Consider the following 20,999-nt stretch of genomic DNA (forward strand, 5'->3'; position numbering starts at 1 on the left):
CTACATAGTGCCCCCGTAGTTACTGACCCTGATAGTAGCCCCCTACACCTGAGTGGCAATGTGCCTTGTTTGGGGTGAAAATGTAATTTAAAAAAATTTAAAAAAACTAAACAGAAAGATACGGTAATAAAAAATCAAACGCATATTGGTTCTACCACAGTATTGAGCACTTTCTTCAGTTGTTATTAATTACCATTTCTACTATATATATATATATATATATATATATATATATATATATATATATATATATATGTAGTTTCCTATACGACAATGCTTGACCACACGTTGAAGAAGATTGACAAATTGGGCTGCGAAACTCTTTCTCATCCACCATACTCTCCAGATTTCTCAACTATCTACTATGACTTTTTTCAAGCAGTTCGGCAACTTTCTATGTGAGAAATGCTTCCAAAAACTCAAGCGTTAATAAAACGCCTTCAGCGACTTAATCTTCACCAGAACGCAGCATTTTAATGTTACTGGTATAAATACATTTGTCTTGCATTAGCAAACGTGTGTTGATTCTGATGCTTCTAATTCCGGTAAATAAATTGTTATTTGAGCCGAGGTATGTCCATCTGAATGTAAAAGCCACAAAAACATTTTTGTCAACGTTATTTTAAATATTATTTGCTTTAGTTTTATAAGATTAGCTAGAAGATATACACATCGTTGTCCGGTTGTAAAATACACATGAATATTATATTTTAATTAGTGCAGACTTTTTATTCATTATAAACAGAAATACTGTAAGGATTGAATGTAACGTTAAATTCCTTGAAAAAATGAAAACGAAGAATAGACAAAAACGGAAACACATATGCATGCGACTAGTATGTTTTTTTTTAAACAGTGCATTTCTTGTAAGTAAAAACAATGCTCAAGCCAAAGCCTAAAAGCTGTGAGTCAAATACGATAATCATTTCACCAGCTTGACATGACTTTTAAAGAGTGTTCTCAAACCAACTTATACTTAACATAAGAGAGCTGTCATATTTCACGACCGCGCATGCGCAGTTGTGAAACAGTTGAAAACACATAAAATTCGGTTGCCTTTCACGTACCAATTTTTAAATCTTTACCCCTTAGCATCTCTTTTTTCCTGATGAAAACGGATAAAAACGTTTTCAACATATCATTAAAAAGTTCAGACAATTGAATTGAGTCATAGTCTCGTTTGTTTTTGTAACTATTTGAAGTTGTGGTAGATTCGGAATCCGACATTAACCATATCTTTTATTTTATCATAACAACTAACTTAGACTATGTAGAATCATTTCTCCTAGCAAACTCCCCGTATATTCTAGTGTTAAGTGAAACTAACTTACACTCCTCCATCTCCTCTTAGCACTTTTACATGTTTGGTTATGTCCCAGTAAGCCGTAGGGCCTCTGACAAATAAATGCACGGACGAAGGAATCTAAACTAGAATCAGGCGACAAGACCTTTACGAGCTTTAGATTCACTTTTCAACATAACATAAACTACTTATATTTTCCTTACCACTCTCCCTCGACTCAGGACTCTACTTTAATGAATCACTTCCCTGGCAGCATATATGTAACACTCTTTCTAGACACTAACGACCAAGTACATGCATTTGGTGGCTTTGAATAGTTTTGTCGACACGAGAAAAGAAGAAAGTGAGATAGAAGCGTCGCATATTTTATAGGAATTAATTTATACTTTCATTCAATTTAAGTGGTGACCTGCCTGGTACAGACAATTACGGATATGACTCTTTATCTTTTTATCTCCCTCGAAGCATTCATGAATTCATTGTTGCCCATCATTCAAAACCATATTCTCGCTGTTTCTCGAAAGTGTTTGACGTATTAACACAGCCTCCTTTGTAGTTGTCCAGGCAGTATGTTGCAATTTCTATTAAAGTCTTTAGTTTGGTTATTTAAGAAGGTTAAAGAAAAGCTATTTAGCAATGGACCCAGTTGTCTTATGAAATTAAAAATGGATAAACGGAGAAAGAATGTCGGGTAGAAAACGGTGAAAAGATACAACATATATTTCAGCAGGTAGAGGCGATGAATGGGTGCTGTTTTAAATAGGAAGGATTTTTCTTAATTTAGACAGTTGGTCTCATTCTTTTAAAATTTTTCACCTCTGCACCGCCGCTTTTCATATGTGTTTATTTTTCATAATATTTGGATTCATCAGACTACTGTTCTTATATTATTAAGTGTGATACTCCCAACGTTTCGGTCGATGTAACATCCGACTTTCTTCAGGTGTATCTGTCAAAGACTCGTTGCGCAGTAGTTATAAACATCAATTGTAAAAAGTGATATTCTTCTGAAGGCTGAAGGTTCAATCCTCAGTGCGGGCGACGAAAAATACAAATGCGAATTCTTTAGGACCTCTAATACGTCATAGCTGACAGAACAAGAGCATGCTACCCTCGTAAAGTAAATAAAGGGTTCCAATCGAAATTCCGTCTGAATTACCAAGTTCCACAGTAACATTCACAGGTTCGACAAGATACACCTGATTAAGGTCGGTTACATCAACCGAAACGTTGTGAAAATCACACTCAAGATGAGAAAAATAGTTCGATGAAACCAAATAATAAGAATAACCACTCCTCATCTCAAAAATTCAGAAACGCCATGTTTATTTTAGTCACACATATATTAATTTAACATTGTTTTACTTTCTTGATTTTAGCTGCCTTGTTTTAATAGAACAGACATAGTTAAAGATATAATTTATAGCAATAATAATAATAACATTAATAAGAAGACGTCTATAATATTTATTTTAATATTAATAGATTATTACGTCTTCGTGGTAATTATATTAAATGCGGAAATCAAATAAAAATATAGAATATGTTTGTCTGATTAGATATTAGATATTAATTACTATAGATCGAAAAATTGTAATGCCATTGTAGCAAAGCCTGTAATGTCTATATGAATAAACTCACTGGTAACCCGGCGTTGTCCGTTCGTACAATACGGTTAAACATGATATTTTAATTTATGCAGATTGCGTATGTATTAGTATAGAATCAATCGTCTATTGAATATTATATATTACCGGCAATAATTTGCCTAGTGGACTAAATCACACACACAAAAAAAAAATAATGATAATGTCGTTCATCAAATTCGGTCCTTGTTTGTTTATAATATCACGTCAGTTGATATTTGGGTTTGACCGTAAATGCTCGGGAAAAGTCAGTTCAGACAAATGTCGATGGACAAAACTCGGAGGCCTGCAATATAAATGCTGGAGTCCCTCAGGGGTCAATCTTGGGCCCAACTCTCTTCCTGATTTACATCAATGACCTCCCTAAACACATACTTAAATCATTCGTTGACATATATGCTGATGACACGACCATCTACGGCAACACATCAAAGGCTGTAAATGACGAAGTTCTCTCTGATTCTCTCTCCTCTGATCTCGAGCGCGTGGTTCAGTGGGGGAATACGTGGCTGGTTACCTTTAATGCATCTAAAACCAAACTCCTATCCTTACATCATCAACGCTCTGATCCCCATCTGGCATCAATTGGGACGGATGGCTCTCGTCTGGGTGAGGCCCCGTGTTTCGACAAGCTTCTGGGTTTAACCTTTACTCCTGATCTGAAATGGAACACGTACATCAAGTCTGTTGCCAAGGTCGCTGGAAAGATGGTGGGATCCTTCTGCCGCTCCAGAAGATATATCACTACTGATGCAATTCTCTATCTATATAAAAGCCAAGTACGTCCAAGGATGGAATACTGTTGCTATATCTGGGCAGGAGCTGCTAAAAACAGCCTATCCTGCCTTGACAGAGTACAAAAATAGACTAGAAAGGTTCAGGAATAGGGTCAGAAATGGAATTTTTCGCATTGTTCAGTTTTAAAATAAAATAGTTTAGATATGTTGTTTGAAAAGGTATTTAATTACTCAATTTTTTTATGAAAAGGTCAGTTAGAAGTACGAAAAATAGAAAATTTAAATATGTTGAAAAATAAGTTAGTTCGAAAAGTAGGTTAGAGAAAATTCATTGTCTGCAAAAGTGGTTTGGAAACGTGCCAAACAAAGTATGTTTAGGCCACGTGAGTTCTCCACCAGGTCCAGCACGTTTTGGAAATGCGTATGACATCATGGCAGAAATGAATTCTCAATATAGGAGCTAGAGTCGAAGAAGAGTTAGACAGACGGCAGACAGAGTTAACATTGGTCAGAAAAGGGCCCCCTTTTGAAGCGAAAGGTTAGTAAGTTTTAATCAAAAAAGAAAGTGTTATCAAATATTGACGTAGAAAATAATATGAATTCAATTACGGTCTATGACGAAAATTGACCCTGTATTTGACCAGCATTTTTTATACGATGTGATGGGTTCCAGAATGAAGACTTAGTACCTAGGGTTGTTGGATACTTCTACTCCTACGTTGAAATTAGTAATCAAAAGAGACTTGCTTACCAGATGAAATATTAAAATCAATGACTTTGAATGAAACTGAACGTTTATTTATTAGAAACAGATACTAATAATTTACGTAGAATTTTAACAAAATAATTTTTAGTCAGTAGCTTGCGATAAAAAAAAAACTCTACCATTCAATAGTATAGCAGGAATCCAACTCTGTATATATATATATATATATATATATATATATATAATAGCGGTTCAAATGGTGACAAAATATAAACTTGTAAAATATTTCTAATTTAAAACAAAGATTAAAAATGGAGAACAATTTCTGAAGTCAATCAGCACACTCTTTTTAGATCTCTGTTCTGTATTACAGTTTTTGATAGTTTAGATGAGGATTGGTTATTCGTAATATCTGGATAGTTCGGACTACTGCTCTCATGCTGGGTGCCATTTTCACAATATTTTGGTAAATGTAACCTCCAACCTTCTTCAGCTGTATCGGAAATCTGGACAGAATTTCCAACGGAACCCTTTATTTATTCCATGGGGGTACTATGCTCTCGTTTCATCAGTAATAGCTGGATAAACATCCTAGGTAAGACGCAATTATATTTTCGATCATCCATCTTTAAGATTGAACCTTAAAGCTTCAGAAGAAGGTCACTTTATAACTGATTTTTTTCTACGTAATAAAACTACTGCGTCACGAGTCCGTTAGTATCCGGCGTCGCGTCGTTTTTCTTTTGCTAACATGATCGACTCTTTCCACCAAACAGAAATAAATTGTGACTCAAATCCGAATCTTTTCTGATGGCATTTAAAAAAAAAATTTTTTGCAATTTTCCTTCTCCGAAGTCTTTTTTTTTTACATATGCATCACCACATATCAAGGCCAAGAGGCCCCTCAAGGATCAGGGTTAAAGAGTGTACAGTAGACACCGGACAATATAGTAATCATTAGTAATGAAAATTTGGTAAATTTGATAACTTATATAGAACGGCTCATCAAGAACTTATTTACGTTGGACTTGAACACAACCATATTGTAGTCAGCCGGAAAGCAGGAAAACGGAAGACAATTCAACAGGCGAGCAGTTCTAAGAAAGAAGCTTTGTTCATGGAATCTACGTTTAGGTTTAGGCACAGATAAAGAGTGGGTGGAATTATTTATAGTGTTTACAGCTAGACGAGTGTTTCTTGTGAAAGTTTGGCGAGGGGGGACCATAGATTGAAGCTCAGTTGAACACCTTCCATGAAAATAACGATACATCAGAGACAAGATCGCAACATCTCTTCTGTGAGATAGAGGTTGCAAGGAAGAGAAAAGGACATCTCCTACGAGGCTACGAAGCCTATTTTGAACTCTATCAAGGCAGGACAAGTCCTTTCTAGCAGCTCCTGCCCAGATGTGGCAACAGTATTCCATCCTTGGACGTACCTGATTCTTATATAGATAGAGAATAGCATCAGCAGTGAGATATTTATCGGATCGATAGAAAGATCCCACCATTTTTCCAGCGGCCTTGGCAACAGATTTGATGTGCGTGTTCCATTTAAGATTAGGAATAAACGTCAAGCCCAGAAGCTTGTCAAAACTTGAGGCCTCCTCAAGACGAGAGCCATTCATTTCAATTGATGCCAGATGTGGATCAGAATGTTGATGATGTAAAGAGAGAAGCTTTGTTTTAGATACATTAAAAGTAACCAGCCACTCCTTTCCCCATTGTACTACGTGCTCAAGATCAGAGGAGAGAGAATTGGAGAGAACTTGGTCGTTTACTGTCTTAGATGTGCTACCATAAATGGTAGTGTCGTCAGCAGTTGTCAGACAGTCCCATCTGCCTTATTATTGTTATCCATGAATATTGATATTCCCACAAAAACATAATAGTAAAACTGAATTCATGGCATTGACTTTCGTTATATGCAGCATGTCTATATCCCAGTCCACAGCGTTAATCATTAATCCAATTCGTCATCTTTCATCGCTCGTATTGCAACATAAATCGACAGAAACAATAACTTGTAAACAAATCCCAGAAGACTTACACTTTTCATATAATTATAAAGGCTGGCCAGTCTGTTATATTTACTTAAGAGTATAAGAACAATGTCATGAAAATATGAGTAAAACGTCATAAAACGTGTGTAAAAGCATTACGCAAGATTAAAAGAACTATGCCATGAAAACATGAGTAAAACGTCATAAAACGTGTGTAAAAGTATAATTACTGAAGATTATTAAAACAATGTCATGAAAACATGAGTAAAACGTCATAAAACGTGTGTAAAAGTATAATTACTGAAGATTATTAAAACAATGTCATGAAAACATGAGTAAAACGTCATAAAACGTGTGTAAAAGTATAATTACTGAAGATTATTAAAACAATGTCATGAAAACATGAGTAAAACGTCATAAAACGTGTGTAAAAGTATAATTACGTATGATTAAAAGAACAATGTCATGAAAACATGAGTAAAACGTCATAAAACGTGTGTAAAAGTATAATTACGTATGATTAAAAGAACAATGTGATGAAAACATGAGTAAAACGTCATAAAACGTGTGTAAAAGTATAATTACGTATGATTAAAAGAACAATGTCATGAAAACATGAGTAAAACGTCATAAAACGTGTGTAAAAGTATAATTACGTAAGATTAAAAGAACAATGTCATGAAAACATGAGTAAAACGTCATAAAACGTGTGTAAAAGTATAATTACGTAAGATTAAAAGAACTATGCCATGAAAACATGAGTAAAACGTCATAAAACGTGTGTAAAAGTATAATTACGCAAGATTATTAAAACAATGTCATGAAAACATGAGTAAAACGTCATAAAACGTGTGTAAAAGTATAATTACGTAAGATTAAAAGAACAATGTCATGAAAACATGAGTAAACCGTCATAAAACGTGTGTAAAAGTATAATTACGTATGATTAAAAGAACAATGTCATGAAAACATGAGTAAAACGTCATAAAACGTGTGTAAAAGTATAATTACGTATGATTAAAAGAACAATGTCATGAAAACATGAGTAAAACGTCATAAAACGTGTGTAAAAGTATAATTACGTATGATTAAAAGAACAATGTCATGAAAACATGAGTAAAACGTCATAAAACGTGTGTAAAAGTATAATTACGCAAGATTATAAAAACAATGTCATGAAAACATGAGTAAAACGTCATAAAACGTGTGTGAAATTAGTAAAGCAAACTCGTATGAAACGTCGGGTAACTACACACATTAAACTGCTGATATGTTAGAACATATTGATTAGCCTTGTACCTGATACGATTAGTTTGAGAGAGTCACATATGATTGATGCAACTTGCGAAACGAAGAGAAGATTTTCAGATGAGTAATTGTCATGCCAGATTGCATGCCACGTGAAATTGTGTTAGAAGATAAGAAAGAGAGTAAAGCAACAGGCTACAAGTCATTAGGGCAGATGACAGGATAGAAGACACGGGTACTAACCGACGGTTCACCCGCCCGTGGGGATGGGTGGGGGGATGCGCCCGTTCTCTCTGTCTTTCTCTCTTTCCCTTTCCATGAAGAACGTATCTGTGTATAAAATTAAAATAAACATCATACGTGTTTCAAATCAATATATCGTCACAATACGGAAACGACAAAGATACGTTGAATGAAGAGAAGAACACGAAATTCCAGAAGAATAAAATGAGTTAGTTGATGCGAAAGAGATTATAGTAAAATTTTACTTCATAATGTGGTAAGTTACATATATTATATACCTGTGTGCATGTTCTGTGCGCATGTTCTGTGCGAGCGTCGTGTTTATATACACAGAGTGGAACGATAAAGTGTCGCCCTAAACAAACAACACTACAGTTTTATTTTAAAACTTTTATTGAATTCAAGTAATTTGAGTAGTAGAACTTACATCTATTCAATGTAGCCACGTTCGGCCTCAATCACCGCCCCGGTACGGATTCAGAACTGGGAGCAGGCCTTTTCTGCAAATGCTGGCGGGACCTCGGCAAATACTCGGCAGATGGCGTCGATCAGGCTGTCTGTTGTGCTGTTGGAGGTCATATTGGTGATGTTTTCGATGTATAACCAAACAAAGTAGTCATGCAGGTTTAGGTCGAGAGAGAAGGGGAGCCAGTGAGAGAAGAGTACAAAGTTGTTGCACTCGTTCTGAAACCAAACCTGGTTTTCTTCGGACTTGTGGGCCGGCGCCGAGTCCTGCTGTCATACCCAAGGTTTGCCAGTAGCCACCTAGTCGCACCAGGGATTCGTCACAATATTTAACACATTCGTGTTGACTTTCACTTGAAACCCCACCAAATACCATAACTGTGGCCAGAAACTCCATTGAGCTGTGCCCTTAAGCGTTGAACTGTCAGGTCTTCCATTTTAAAGGTACAAGCAGCAGTCTTGTTGCCATAACTTGGAACGGCAGAGAGAAGGAGTTGTACCGCGGTGCATCTCCGATCTCACTCGTTGAACAGTGTGTCACTTTACTACATGATAGAAGGGTCTTGTCATTCTTGGTATTTGTATACAACTAGCCAAATAGTAGATTGTTTGCAAAAAAAAAAAAAAAAAAAAGAAAACCGGTTTTCATCGAAATCGAATCACGTCGTCTTTTCTGTCGCGACAATTTTCTCGGTTCACCCCGTATAGTTTTGTACTTATATGACATTATACATATTTACTTTATAAACTTAAAGAGTTGTTTTCTATAATACTTTTAATTATACCTATAAAATATTACATTTAGAACCGATAAAAATGGTAAGTACATTTGATTTGGCCAAAAGCGCTTTTGGAATGTAATCTTTCCGGCCTACTAAACATCGTTTTATATTTATATTCCTTGAATCCAATACTTGATGCATCGAGTATGTGAATGGCATCAATAATATAAATATTATTTGAAAATTTATATGTATGTATGTATGTCTGCCTAAAACTTTTGATAGCGGCGACGTATTTTCACGAGATCGATATCGTTTTGAGTGTCGACGCTTCGGACGACAAATATCGAAAGATTAGCTAATACATTGATTCCTTCACCCTCAACTGGGCACTTTTGTACAGGGAGTGGGTTGATTTTTTCGCTGATATTTTCGAAAGTCATCCCCTCTTTTCGATTGACTAGCCTTAATTAAAACCTTCGCCACTTCCGGTTTAGCGATGGACGCAATGGCAAAGACGTCACTTTTTTCAGGTTATTTACCTGCTTCGCGGTACAACTTCGATCCTACCACTATTTTTTATTGGTTTGCTCAACATACAGCTCTGAACACCCGAGCAAGGACGGGCACCCAGGCTAGTTGTAAGATAAACCCCAGAGAGGTGGAGCTCTGATATTTTTGCATGTGTTTTTTGCAATAAAAATAGCCGACCAAGCAGAAGAGTAACGACATCTTATGTTTTTTTATCTACAGAAAAAAAGAATGCAAAGCGACAGTAACTGGCGCAAAGATATGCCATGTGTATTACATGCTGTTACAGAACTGGTGTGACAGAAATGCTTTACATAATCTTGAAAGATGATCGGCAGTGACCAAAGGACCCCCATTGTGTTACAGAACTTGTGTGACAGAAATGCTTTACATGGTCTTGAAAGATGATCGGCAGTGACCAAAGGAATCCCATAGTGTTACAGAACTGGTGTGACTGAAATGCTTTACATGGTCTTGAAAGATGATCGGCAGTGACCAAAGGAATCCCATAGTGTTACAGAACTGGTGTGACAGAAATGCTTTACATGGTCTTGAAAGATGATCGGCAGTGACCAAAGGACCCCCATAGTGTTACAGAACTGGTGTGACAGAAATGCTTTACATGGTCTTGAAAGATGATCGGCAGTGACCAAAGGACCCCCATAGTGTTACAGAACTGGTGTGACAGAAATGCTTTACATGGTCTTGAAAGATGATTAGCAGTGACCAAAGAAAACCCATAGTTGAAAAAATGCTGTATCACAACCTAATCTCTACAATTATATAAAAGTAAATTTGTGTCTGTGTGAGTTTCATTCTCTATTGACACCTAAACGGCTGGGTCGATTTTTGTAAATTTCACGCAAGTATCTTTTATGTGCCTGGCGGTGTTCTTAGATAGGTTTCGTATTAGAATGTTTACTATAAGTTTCGGTAATCGGAAAAATCGATGAAAGAAAGAACATGCGATTTTGATTAAAGTTAACGTCTTATACACCCATAACATCATAAGTACATTTTAGAAGTTTTATTACCTCAGAAACAGAAAAGGCCGGCATATAAAATCAACAGTACATTCTTTGAAATGACAACGAAACGTTCGAAATTAATGTTTCTATTAAGAGCGCAATTCGACTATGACACTTGGTTTTTGCATTTGAAACATTAATTCAAGCTATTCTTACAGTAGAAATAGAAAGATCTGGCATATAAAATCAGCGGTGTGTTCTTTGAAATGACCGAACGCGTTCGAAGTAAATGCTACCTTTTTAGAGCCCAATTGAACCATGAAACTTAATGTCTGCATTTTTAACTTTAATTCAAGCCATTATATAAAAAAATAGTTTTATAAAATCAGAAGTAAGTCGTCTACAGTAAATGTCGATTACAATGTATTTTGAACTGTGTCACCCCTGGAAGGTATATGCAGTTTCCTCCAGGTGCAACGCGATGGATCGCCATTAATAGCAGCCAATTAATCGATTTGTTCAATAATGAACGAATTCACCGATTTCGATGACAATAAAAAATGGGAGCGCGAAACATTTGTTGATCCCCATTCAACCCCGCGCAATATCGGGTATCCCTGCTTATCGTAATTATTTTTAAAACATTTTAAACTGAACGTGCAAAGTTAACTGCATAATCTCAGTTATATTAATAATGTTGTTGCTTATATTTCTAATAAATAATAATAAATAGATAGAAATAAAGAAATCAACAAAAATAAATAAATATCTAAACGAATGAACATTTTAGTCAAACCAATAGATTTTTATACTTGTTCATGGTGACAGCTTCGTATTTCTACACCTATAAATAAGGATCAAATTTTATGATCTAAATTATTCAGAGTATTGTTTTCATCTTAGATGTAATTCTTAACACATTTAAGCCTTTGTAACTTCTGAGCATCTCTTCAGATGCGGCTTGTCGAACTTGTGAATCTTAATGTCAAACGCAATCTATACGGAATTTCAAACGTAACATATAACTTATTCTTGTTGTGTCAGCCATGACCGAGTAGAAGTAATATCTATATTTTAATCATTGCATAGCTTTTACCGAGGATTGTTCCTTCAATTATAAGAAGAATGTAATTCAGAACTGATTATACCTTATATTTATCCGTTGTGCTAATGGTCTAATGAGAGGTTTTGCTTGAATCATGCAAATTCTGGAGCTGGACAAGATTCAAATAAAGGTGTCATGTTGTGTAATGTTACGAAGAATTTTTGTTAAGAATTTTTGGTAAAATTGTTTATAACAAGAAATGGAAGGTCATAATAGTAAAACGACAGTAACTCGGGGGGGGGAAGATGTCAAGGTAACACACAAAATAACACACACGCTATCGAATTAATATATAGAAGACTAGCCTGGGTGTCTGGCGTTGCCCGCGTGTTTGTAGGTGTGTGTTGAACAAAAAAAAAAAAAAAAGGACTAGTAGGCAGACAGGAAGGCTCGAACCCGTACTGCAAATGAGGAAAAGAACACGAAAAAAAGTTGACGTCATTGCCGTTGCGTCCATCACTAAACTGGAAGTAGCGAAGGTTTAAATTAAGGCTAGACAATCAAAGGGAGGAGATGACTTTCGAAAATATTGGCGAAAAAAGCGACCCTACCTTGTAAAATCGTGCCTATTTGGGGGTAAAGGAATTAATGTTTTTAGCCAAATGTTCGATATTTATCGTCCGAACGATCGAGTTGCAAAATGATGTCGATCTCGTGAAAATCTGTCGCCTCTGTCGAAAGTTTTAGGTAGACATACAAACAAACGCAGGGATTTTTTTCATTATTAAAAGAGAGAAAATGCAAAGGGAACTATATATATATATATATATATATATATATATATATATATATATATACATATATATATATATATATATATATATATATATATATCTAAATTAAAACTATCCTTCTGAAGCTACAGACGGCAAAAAAACGGCCGAGTAGCTGAAACAATAGGGTAACTTAACAGAAAGATACGGTAATAAAACTATTCTTCTGTAGTAATACATTGATTCTAAGGCTTCTCTTCTAATCCAATAAAAATGACTCCCCAATTTCCGATATTATAACGTGTTTATTGGAGTCATACATCTTTGACTGAGGCATTCTTTAGGGTGTCGGATTTAGATTATTTAGTAGGTGCGGAAGTAAGTTGAAATAAAATTCATGTATCTTTTCCATCATTAAGATCGACTTATTACAGGGTATTTTCTTAGTGAAACACAAACCCTCATCACCTGCATTCATCGCCATTTTTTTAGTGATGCCCTCCAGCAAACCTATTAATAATAATGTAGACTATTTGCTGCTGATGTTTCTTCTTTTCACAAGGTAAACCATATAAAAATAGTTACCGCACTATAAAAAATACGAAGACTTAAATGTAACCTGTTTCTGTATGCGTCTTTTGACGCCTTCGGTGATTTCGTCCGCTATTGTTGTAAAACGTGAATATTAAATTATTTGTCACAAATTGACGTAAATACTCAATTTTATTGATTCGAAACGAGTGCAAACGACTTTCCGAATTTTCAACGCATTGTAGTTTTTGATTGGATTTGAGCAGAATACGACACCTGTTTGTAATATATATATATATATATTATTGACAACTGTTGAATATATTTTGTATATCGTCAATTTCTTTGCTCAGAAAACATTAATACAGCGTGGTCGCTAGAAAAGCGGGAAATTTGTCAAAGAACGATTTATTTTTACAAAGAATAATTTTACAAAGTTTTTCAAAGACAAATGTTATATTATACTCATAGATACTCGTCCGTGCGCTTCACTGCGCAGCGTCTTAACCTAGAAAATCAACAAAAGAACCAATAAAAAAATAGCAATCACGCATTTTATTCATGATCTAAGCTCACCTTCAAATTTCCCGCCTTTCTTGCGACCACCCTGTATATCCACAGTCACAACGAGGCTATGAACAATTTTTAATGTTTTCTGAAAGAACTGGTGACTTTAGGCGACCTTAGCATTTGGCATCAGTTGGCATTTGTTATGGATAATACAGATCCCTCCAAAATGATTTCCATTAACAATAGTTTTTCTTATCAGTAAAGAATGCTTTACCAACTCACAGAATTCAGTATTCAGTATTAATTTTAAAATTTTCAAAGTAATTTTTACTTAATATTCACATTGAGCGCAAATGTTTATACGAGTCACATAAAAATAAACACGTTATGAGTAACGCATGAATTGTTAACATTGGCGACAATTATATATCAGGCCTCTGACGTATTGTGTTAAGTAAGCCATATAATTTACCTACAATATAACAAAACATAATGAAAAGATAATTTATGCATTGATGTATTATTGCTTATTGTGAAGATAAATAAAGTGAAATGTCGCGTACATAATTTTCCTAGTAAATAAGTATTTTCGTAGATTTTTTTTTTCACACTGGCGACATCCAGAGTGAATAAAGTATATTTCTAATAGTTTAAAGTGAGCAATATTAATGCTGAAACACGAGACTTTGAATAAGTATTTTAACTTTCTTACTATCCCCTTCTGTTTTCTCTTACTTACAAGCTTTCTCTATCTCTCGCCGTCTGTATGTATATATATATATATATATATATATATATATATATATATATATATATATATATGTATATATATATACATACATTTATATACACATATATATATATATGTATATATATATACATACATTTATATACATATATATATATATATATATATATATATATATATATATGTCATTAAATAAATGGGCGTTTTTTTATCTTTTCATTAAATAAAATGGGCGTTTTTTTTCTATTAATTTTATTTCTTATCCTTTCCCACTTCCGAAAAACAGTCTTAACTTTTTGGCAGAAACTGACTGACGTGATCGCCATATTTATCGTAAGTCCGGCCACTTTCCAATCCTACTCGATTCATCGTTGGGAATACATTAATCTAACTGGATTTGAACAATTTACATACATACATACATACATACATACATACATACATACATACATACATACATACATACATACATACATAACATACATACATACATACATACATACATACATACATATACATAGATATATATTCTTTTTAACGGGTATATATTTTTATCGGTTATATATTTTAATAACTTTACAAACATTTCACGATATTATTACTGTTGGTAACCCCCCCCTCTCTCTCTTTATATATATATATATATATATATATATATATATATATATATGTAAATACATATATATATATGGAGAAATAGATAGATAGATAGATAAGTCCATGATATATAGTGCGGATAAGCGGTAAAACTTAGGGTAGTTGGTGATAGGCAAAAATCAGAAGCTCAAGTATTAATCATGAAGTCCCTCAGGGGTTAATCTTTGGCCTAACTCTCTTCCTGATCTACATCATCATCCAAATCACATCCTAAGACTATTTGTAGACATTTATGCTGACAACACACCATCTATGGCAATACTTCAAAGGCTGACTAAGTTCTCTCTGATTCTCTCTCCTCTGATCTTGAGCACGTGGTGCAATGGGGAAAGAGGTGGCTGGTTATTTTTAATGCACATAAAACCAAACTTCTACCTTTCCCTCATCAACGCTCTGATCCCCATCTCGTATCGATTGAAATGAATGGCATTTGTCTTGGGGAGGTCCCATGTATTGCCACGATTCTTGGTGTAACCTTTACTCCTTAACTGAAATGGAACACGTACACTAAATCCGTTGCCAAGGTCGCCGGAAAATAGTGGGATCATTCTACCGCCCCAGTAGATATTTCACTGCCGATGCATTGCTCTATTCAATACCTGTATAAGAGCCACTACGTCTAAGGATGGAGTACTGTTGCCATATCTGAGCAGGAATTGCTAGAAGCAGCTTAATCTACCTTGACAGAGTTAAAAATAGATTTCGAATCCTAGTAGGGAATGCCTTTTTCTTTTTCCTGCAACATCTTTCCCGCAGAAAAGACGTTGCGAGCCCGTCCCTGCTTTATCGTTATTTTCATGGCAAATGCTCGTCTGAGCTCCAATTGATGGACCCTCTCACTAAACTGTCACGAATAACACTCGTCTAACTGAAACTACACTCAATAGCTTCCCTTGCTCTTTATCTATGCCTAAACCTAAATGTAGATTCCATGAAAAATGCTTCTTTCTTAGAACTGCTCGCCTGTAGAACTCTCTTTCGTTTCCCTGCTTTCTAGCTGACCACAATATGATCGTCTTCAACACATTCCACGGTATGGATATCATATCATCTTTTACGTCCGGTAAAGTTAAAACAAAACCAGCTCCAAGGATTCATGTCTTTTCATAAGATATAATAAGGGTTGAAAGGATCAACATTAAGTGCATAGATTCACAGCACACCAACAAACAACCAGTGAAATTTAAAAGCTTCAGGTCAAGACAGTTGTCGATTCCACTGCTAATGTCGACATCCTCTGGGAGGTTTCACTAATTTTACATCCGTCTAGACTCCCCTTTTGCAATCAGTGCACAAAGGAATATATATATATATATATATATATATATATATATATATATATATATATATAAGTTGTTTTTTTTTTGCCAATGATCGACATAATCCCTGATAACCCAATCTGCGCGTAGTCAACGTCATGTTATATTAGTGATTAAACCAACTTTAACATTCGATCAACCACTTTAGTAGAAAGCAATGATGATAGTCGAGTCACAGCCTAGTTCCAGTCCCCTGAAATCATTTGTCTTGTGGCACTGGGATCGATACACAGATGGGCCCACCTAGTTTACTTGGGTTAATTGGTAATTTGATGACAGATTCTGGATTGCAAGAACTTTTTGAACTTGTGTAGCGAGATTTGAAGAATACATGGAAGCTCCTTGCGTTTATCCAAACATATTACACAATCACGGAAAATCCGTCCATTTATCCAGACCTTTATACGGAAGATCCCTCTATTCACAGTATTTTAAGTGAAGTAACTGAAAACAAAAAGTTGAATATAGACAGAGCAGACTTAATAAGAGAGGCGATAATAGTTTCAATGATTGGGGGGGGGAGTCCAGGAGTACACTTTAAGAAAAAGCATCAGGTATTACATATGGATAAAAAAATCGCTCAGCAAAGATGAAGCAGTTGAGACTGATCCATAACGCCTATTCAAGAGACTTTGTGTGCTATCTACAAATGAACCCTCAACTCAGCACCAGCAAGAAGCTGGGGAGAAGTCTTTAGTGTGGTTGTACAATGGTAATGATGGGGAAAAAAGCAATCATCTTTGACTGAGGCGCTTTAAGGAATATGCTGCAAAAAGCTCAAATTATGTTAATGCCAAAACATTGCCACAAACAAGAGTGGCTACGAAATTCCACAACCTTCGTGTTTACTCCCAAATATATGAATGGAAAGCTGGAAACCAGTTAAAACCGTATACGCCAGGAGTGAAACTTTAAAATGGTAAATTATAACCAAAGAAAACTGACTTTCCAATTGATCCTGGAAATTTGTTCGCTATAATTAGGTGTAACTGTACTGCATCGTGTATTCCAGCAAGATGCAATTGCAGGAAACATGACATTCACTGTTCAAATTTGGCGGTAATTGCAAAGACCTCCATTGCACCAATTCATGACAACCAGATCTTAATGATTAAGTTACTTTTCACTAGTTCTTGATGAGCAATGAACTTGTTCTGTGATCGTTTTGCAGGAGCCTGGCTCCAATATTCGACCAACTGACTATTTCTTTTATTGCAAATTGTACTTATTTTGTACCTATTTTTTTTAATGAAATGTCCAGAATTAATCTGAAAATTGTTACTCTAGAAGGCATGCTGTCTGTTCTTGTAACTTTTATATTCATATTTGTATAAGAAATAAAAACAGCATAGAAACAATAACGGGGATTATTCTTTTTCTAGTGTATGCTTATTATTAAGCATGTAGTTACCTTAAAACACTAAGAAAATGTCAAGCTAGTTCAGGGTGAACATTGTGTGGGTTTTCACGCAAAAAATATTTTATGTTTAATTTTATTAATTTATTTTTGTCACGAAAACGTGTATATTTGTCAGTAAATGTCAGGAAATGGCAGGAATTTTATGCCTGGAAATTTTAAAATTGTTAAGTTGTATTTTAAAGATGGCGGTCATGTATCCCTTTTGGCATTGTGGCTTGTGGTAAATTTTCTTTTTAAGTGAAAGAGAGGTGATTTATGCCCAATATGCAAGTTAAATATCTTTGTTACCAATGTATTTGGGACTCGGCCACATTTTAACTAGAATATAAATCTACTTTAGATACAAGATAGTCAAAATGACGATCAGCTAGAGAAATTGTGAAAAGTAAGCAACACTATTCAATAATATCTTCAACATTCACACATATTTCATTATAAAACAGTGGTTGATTTTATAAGAAACTGAGGCGATAATATCTAGTATTAAGTGGATTGTATTATTGATAGACATCAACGATAATCACGGAGAACAAAAGCATTTAGTTTCTGATATATAGCCAGGGTTGTTTCCAGTGTAATGAAAACAGAACAAAAATGCAGGCGTGAAACATTCACACATCTGTGCATTTTATGCAAACTGTACAAATGGATGAGCCTTCATGTATAATGGCTGCCCAGTTACTTCCGGTTGAGCGAGGCTTTTTTCTCAATTAGTTCACTACCTGTGGTTACAAAATAAAACCGACCAAAATAACAAGAGAGATAGATAGATAGATAGATAGATAGATAGAGAGAGAGAGAGAGAGGGGGGGGTAACGAAAAAAAAAGAAAGATAGAATAAGAGAGTGAATCTACGTGTCAGCAAATTCATGGAGGCGTATTCATCTCTTTTGCGTCGATGTTCCGTATTTATGTCTCGTAACAAAATACAGCATTGTATGAAAATCAAAGGAATTAAAAAATATGAACAAATCGTACAAAAAAATGTTAATTTCTTGACAAAATCACAATTTCCTATTAAAACACGTTTGAAGCAGGATTCACTAAAAATCATATCACTATATAAAAAGAGTCACAAAAAAAACTAACTATATACTTTGATGGGTAGTTGCTCACGCTATCGTTCGCCATTTTATTCGCTCACAAATATGTTCATAATTTTATTAGCTGTTTTCAATTGGCGCTACTCGGATAGACACATATTGAGACGATGAGGGGGCGTAAATGAAATCAATTGAGAATTTACTGCAGTTTCCAGTTTTATTATAAATATGTTTTACCTTTAATACCCGACGAATAAATAGTAAAAAAAAAGAAAAGTTATTTAATTTATCAAAATTATTTACATGTGAAGAACCGGCCACGTCTGCACATACAGACCTGCCTAATAAATTTAATTTTAATTGAATGGATGGATTTAGTTTGTAACTAATTTTCAGTTTGACAAAGAAAGTTCTTGCGGTTTTTAACTTTTAAATTCAGATGAACATATATCGGCTTAAACAAAAAAAGAAATAATAATAATGATCGAAATTAGCGCCATCAAAAGCAACACACGTTTTCCAACATAACACAATTGTATTTATGGCAGTAACGTAAAAAATCTAGCGTTCTGGTGGCAATCAATTCGCTGAAGACGTTTTAGATATCGCTTAGATTTTTTAAGCATTATTCAGATATTCGTAAAGATACTTGAAAAAGTGGTAGTGACTAGGTGAGTAGTCTGGACAGTATAGCGGATGAGGAAGAATTTCGTAGTCAAATTTGTTCAACTTCTTCAGGGTCGGTTTAACAATGTGCGGTCGAGTAATTTTGTGGAGGAGAATTAGGCTAGTAATGAGCAAATAATTCGTTGATATCACGAGCTGTTTCAGCAGCTTTTAGACCTAGCTTGAATTAAAATAAGAAAATTGTGCGAATTTGATGTTTTCTATCTTGCATTCAACGTTTGGAAAATGAGACAAAAATTGTAGGTTATACAATTCGATAGCGCGAAGAATGTTCTTTAAAATGATATGTAATATAAAGGCATTATAAGGAGAATTTGTTTGAAGATACATCATTTGAAATAAAAATTAAAAATTCCGCAAGAACTTCTTTCTCAACGTTATACATGGATATATAATACACACATAGGAATATATATATATATCTATATATATATATATATATATATATATGTGTGTGTGTGTGTGTGTGTGTGTGTGTGTCTGTGCATAATAGCGTATAATATATATATATATATATATATATATATATAACATGGTCTGAAGTTCGATCCCTAGAAATAGTTGAGCTACGCCGATGAGAGGTAGTATTCTCGAAACACGCGTGTACGCAAATTGCTGTTTTAAAAATAATAAATAAATAAAAAAATGTTATATACGTTCAAAGAAATTATGGGCAACTTTCTAAGTAAATAAAAAATGAGCTTCGAGGTGAAGCCAATATTAACCGTATTTATCGTTTGAAAAAAAAATAACAAATATATATATATATATATATATATATATATATATATATATATATATATAGTATTTCTTTTTGTCTGTCTTCCTGTTGCCCTTTAAACCTTTTCTCAGAAACATCTAGACGATCTGATTGAAGCTCTGTACGCATGATATGAAAAGGGCGCAGCGCACTATTTACAAGGTGTCTTAAATAGGTATCCAGACCTTTTTCGTATGCACACATTTCTTTATAATACACACATGAAACGCTAGTCCCATTAGAGTAATCTCCCCTGGTTTCAATGTATTTGTTTTACCGTGTCAAAAATCTCTGAAAGTTTCTATGGAAGTCCTCTTGTGTAAGCGTGTCAATGACCCTCATCACAGCTTCTTTCATCTCCTCAATTTTCTCATAACAGCAGCCTCTAACGTTTTCATTGAGCTTAGGCAATAACCAAAAGACACAGGCAGCAAGGTCTGGACTATAGGGAGGGTGAGGAACTGTCTTGATGCCCATCTTGGTCAAACAGGGCTGTCCTCTTCTCATGTAAGTAAGAAGACAGACTAGATAAGTGAAAATGATATTAGGAAAAAGATAGAATCGACCCCTGTAGGCAAGTGTTAAAAGATAATGGATAAGTGAAATCCTAGGAATGCAGTCGATTGTTAATTCTTTTAGAAATTACTAAATATGATTTGTGTCAGGAAAACAGAAATTGTTCAGTGCTTTAGAAATAACTGGATATTAAATATGTCAGTTAAAAGAATGGACAATGCGAATTTATAAATAATGATTAAAAATATGTTAGACATTGAACAATTAAAATTGTGAATTCTTTGTTTGTCAAACGTGTTTGGATACACATAGGTAAATTCCACGTGAGATTTAGTCACGTTGGTCAACAGCACACCTCTGATGTCACAAATAAAGGTGATTCTCAATATATTGCACTGATCCTACCGGTTTGTAAGATT

General features: G+C 34.6%; 1 protein-coding gene across 1 annotated transcript in view; it reads right to left on the reverse strand.

Annotated features, from left to right (window-relative positions):
• Positions 1-20,999, reverse strand: part of LOC145293272 (uncharacterized) — a 489,760-nt gene that overhangs the window by 14,152 nt on the left and 454,609 nt on the right. Inside the window, exon 4 of the mRNA XM_080139872.1 lies at positions 7,886-7,972. Coding sequence (XP_079995998.1) covers positions 7,886-7,972 — 87 coding nt within the window. The remainder of the gene's footprint in view (positions 1-7,885; positions 7,973-20,999) is intronic.

This window comes from Euprymna scolopes, chromosome 14, assembly GCF_053919585.1.
Source record: "Euprymna scolopes isolate OS-2025 chromosome 14, ASM5391958v1, whole genome shotgun sequence".
NCBI lineage: Eukaryota > Metazoa > Mollusca > Cephalopoda > Sepiida > Sepiolidae > Euprymna > Euprymna scolopes.